The sequence below is a fragment of the Mesitornis unicolor genome, unplaced genomic scaffold (genome assembly GCF_000695765.1).
Source record: "Mesitornis unicolor isolate BGI_N332 unplaced genomic scaffold, ASM69576v1 scaffold4688, whole genome shotgun sequence".
NCBI lineage: Eukaryota > Metazoa > Chordata > Aves > Mesitornithiformes > Mesitornithidae > Mesitornis > Mesitornis unicolor.
The window spans coordinates 473-4,487 of record NW_010200988.1 but is presented as its reverse complement, the minus strand read 5'-3'; the positions used below and the strand labels follow the sequence as shown (position 1 = coordinate 4,487).

Here is a 4,015-nt window from a genome sequence, read left to right as displayed (position 1 = left end):
AAAAACAAGCAAGCAGCAGCAGCAGCAACAACAACAACAACCAAACAAAAAAGCAGCCTGCAATATCACTATGTGCTCAAGAAGATGAATGAATTCTGTGACACATTTATATGAATTACATTCTTATCATTGGTATGGTTTCTTATTCTGTCCTAAAACACAGTGTGCCTTCGTCTGGCAGTAAATATACTTCTTTTTTCCACTTATACACATCCATGTTATTGTTGCAGCCCAATGGTAAACAGCAGCATTAGCTATCCAGTGGTGCACGGTAAGTAATCCTTCTTATTTTGCATTTCTCTAAAATCTGAAAGAATACAACCTTTACTCTAAGAGCAGCATCTTCTGATGTGCGAAGGTGTTATGACAGCCAAGAGCTCCTTTAAGGATCACCGTTCCACTTTGACCCCTCAACACCTGAGGCTGAAGGACACCATTACCCTTCTGACAGGAGGGGAGTGACAGTCACGGGGTTACTGCAGTCAGGATGGGAAATGTCTCTGAAAGCTCTTCTCAGTTTGTTTCTGTTCTCTTCTGCTTAGTGATGCCAAGGATTATGCATCATCTGCTGCTTAGTGATGCAGAGGATTAGGGAGAGAAGCAAATACATCTTCCTCTCTCACAGGTGCCAAGAGCTGAGCAGGAGCACTGGCAAGGGCACAAAACAAACGGATTCCAGGTATTACTGTTATTTTTCACAAGGCACAGATGAAGAGACAACCCACACTCCGTCTACTGCTCTGTGTGGCCTATCGTTGGTTTTACATCAAGCTTCTGTGTTCGTGATAATGACACTCGAAAGATGGACACCTCCCTGGAAGAGAAGAAAGGAAGAGAAGGCATTTACCTTTGATGGAAGTTCCCCTTTTAGATCCTATCACGTTTCCAAGTCAAAGGGTGTTAAGAGGACATCACAAAAAATGGCTGCTTCCGTGCAAAGACCTCTGGTAGCTAAAATTCCAGGGAATCCTGAATTCAACCCTGGCTGTTAATTTCTCCTACTGATTCAGCCACGAAGTTTTTATTTTAAAACAAATTAAGGCATAAGCGAATTTCTAGGACTTCACTTGGTGAGTATTGTTTGACAGTGCCGGCCGTCTTAGCAAACAAAAATAAGGAGTAAACATCTAGGAAATTAAAGGAAAGGTATCAAAACCGAGGTTAGGATATAGTCTATATTAAAAAATCAGCGTTGTTCCTATTATACTAAAAGCTTAATTAAAATTGCTTGAACCAAAAATAAGTAGTTCAAGCTGTACTATGTTTTCTTTTTTTTTTCTTTTTTTTTTAATTCTGTAAGAGGAAGACTGCTCTTGGAGGGAGTTGTGCGCATCTCCAGTGTCCTGCGTGTGCGTTTGCAGGGTTCGTAGGAGCAGCCGAGGTGTGAGTCGATTCTCGGAGCTGGCGATGAGTGCCTGAGCCTGGGGTTTTTATCCGGTCTCCGGCACGGATCCTGGCTCGCACTGCCAGGACGTGCTCAGAACCCCTTGCTCTCCCCTTAACACCTCTGTTTCCCCACGGTTTTTCCTCCCAGGACCACTCTTGATCTCTCCCTTTTACCGAGTTTGATCTTGTCTCTAACAATCCCATAACAAGCTTTACATATTTCTAGAATCTCCCTCAAACATCTTGTAATAATTTTGCTCTTTTCTATGAGACCCTTTCTGATTTTTTTTTCCCCTTATCGTTTACAAAGTTTCTGGCTGAACCTCTTGAAGTTTACACTTGAATGGTTCCTTTAATGGCCCATCCATCAGAGTCGTTGGACCCCTGGCCTTTGCTGTTGTCTCCGTTATCTCCTGCTCGTCAGCGTTTGTGGAACTGGGGGTTTAATTTCTGAGGTCTCCTATTTGTTCCCTTGCCCTTTATATTGAATAGCTGCTGGCCGTATATCCTTACACAGGTACTGGAGTTCAAGTTCGACCTCTAAGTATAGGGACCTTTAAAGTATTTCTAAGTCTGTGTGGTAACATTAGAGAAAGGATTATATAACTCAAAAACATCAAACCAGGTTGCAATATTTCGGTGTCTGTGTATGGTTGGGGACATACTCCACGAATGTGTTATAACAGTGACACACCTCATCATGAGTGCAGGGGTCAGGAAGCGGCGGGGGAGGATGCTCCTGTCAATTAAGTAGAAAAGCCGCTTTTCACACAGAAAAGCGCTGAAGCAGTGTAATCTTGGGGCGAGGTGTGATACACAATGTGGAGAAAACAGCATTAGGATTATGTATATTAGTACAGCACTAGTGTGATGGTGAGTTAGGGCAATGGTGAAGCATCTGCTTTCGGGACCTTTCCTGCCCCACTTGCTAACATTAAAAAGTGGAGAAGAGAAGGAAAATCCAGCAATGCACATGTGGAAGTGGCAGATGTTGCAATGCCTGCACAACACATAGGAAAACCGTCGGCCGTGTATGAAAAGTTCACAGTTGCGAGCTGGGATGTGATACTCAGAGCAGCACTCTGTGTGCAAGGAGCCTGCAGCCAAGGGAGGAAAGCATTTACACTGCTCCTTTTGGCTTAGGTTTAGCATGAAGAGTGCAGGTTCACGGAGCAAACTCGGAATCGGCAACTCTACCCCGAATGAGACAGAGAAAATATTCCCCCTTGCGACGCTGGGTGGGGGTGTTGGCCAGGGACCGCCGGGTTCCTCTGCCTGCACCGGGTTTGCAGGCAAAGGGAGACAAAAAAAGCCGTGAGAGCTCTTCAGGAAGGGTGGCGGGGCACAGAGTCGGGATGCTCGGGGACTTTCAAACCACCTCATCCAGGGCTTCCTGACAAACAGCGCTCTGCCTCGGACTCTGCTTTAAAATGCTGGAAACAACGGAGGACGGTGGATGGCTTTTCTGGAGAGTCGTGGCGTGTGGAAGATGGAGAGAAGACAGCAAGAGGCAAGTGATCTTGTTTATTCTGTGCGTTTGCCTGTGTCAGAGCGGGGCCGAAACCCTCCGCTATTCTCTGGCAGAGGAAATGGAGAGGGACTCCTTTGTCGCCGATATCGCAAAGGACCTGGGGGTTGCTCCGAGTCAGCTCGCGGCTCGCAAGGCCCGCGTTGTGTCCGAGGGGACGGAGCAGCTTTTCCGTCTCAATCAAAACACCGGAGTTCTGACGGCAAAGGAGTCACTGGACCGAGAGGAGATGTGTCCGCAGAGCGATACCTGCACACTCTTCTTTAAGATATTCCTTGAAAATCCTTTGCAGCTGATCCGAGGGGAGGTGGAAGTTCGTGACGTGAACGACAACTCCCCCATGTTCCCGGAGAAGGAGATGGTTTTAGAGATTCCCGAAACGACATCTCCTGGATCGCGTTTCCCTCTGGAAAGCGCCCGGGACGAGGACGTGGGCAGCAACGGCTTGCAAAACTACAGCCTCGGGTCCAATTCTTATTTCTCCCTCGCTCTCGGAACAAGGAAAGGTGGAGCAAAATATGCGGAGCTCGTCTTAGAGAGACAGCTGGACCGCGAAGAGCAGCAGGAGCTGAATTTGCTTCTCACTGCTACCGACGGGGGCTCGCCACCCAGGTCGGGCACGGCTCAGATCCGGATCGTGGTGCTGGATGCCAATGACAACACCCCGGTGTTCAGTCGGGAGGTGTACGAGGTGCGCTTGGCCGAGAACAGCCCTCGGCAGCAGCTGGTGATCAGAGTCGTGGCTGTGGACCCCGATGAAGGATCCTACGGGAAAGTGCGGTACACCTTCACCCAGACACCGGCGCAGTCCCGGCAGCTCTTCGAGCTGAACCCTGCCACGGGGGAGATACGGGTCGCGGGCAACTTGGACTTTGAGGAAACGAAAAACCACGAAATGGTAGTGAAAGCGACCGACGGCGGGGGGCTGTCTGCGCACTGCAAAGTGCTGGTGGAGGTCCTGGACTTGAATGACAACGTTCCGGAGATAGCGCTCACCTCCCTCACCGCCTCTATTCCCGAGGATGCCCCCCCCCGCACCGTGGTGGCCCTGTTCAGTGTGCGGGACCGGGACTCCGGGGACAATGGCAGGACGGAGTGCTC

At 49.0% G+C, this 4,015-nt stretch overlaps 1 protein-coding gene across 1 annotated transcript in view; it reads left to right on the top strand.

Annotated features, from left to right (window-relative positions):
- Nucleotides 1–2,816: 2,816 nt before the first annotated feature.
- The window catches only part of LOC104544902 (protocadherin beta-1-like), a gene marked incomplete at its 3' end in the record, with an annotated part of 1,649 nt that continues 450 nt past the window's right edge, over nucleotides 2,817–4,015 (top strand). The window contains 1 exon segment of the mRNA XM_010189907.1: nucleotides 2,817–4,015. This exon segment is cut by the window's right edge and continues 16 nt beyond it. Coding sequence (XP_010188209.1) covers nucleotides 2,817–4,015 — 1,199 coding nt within the window.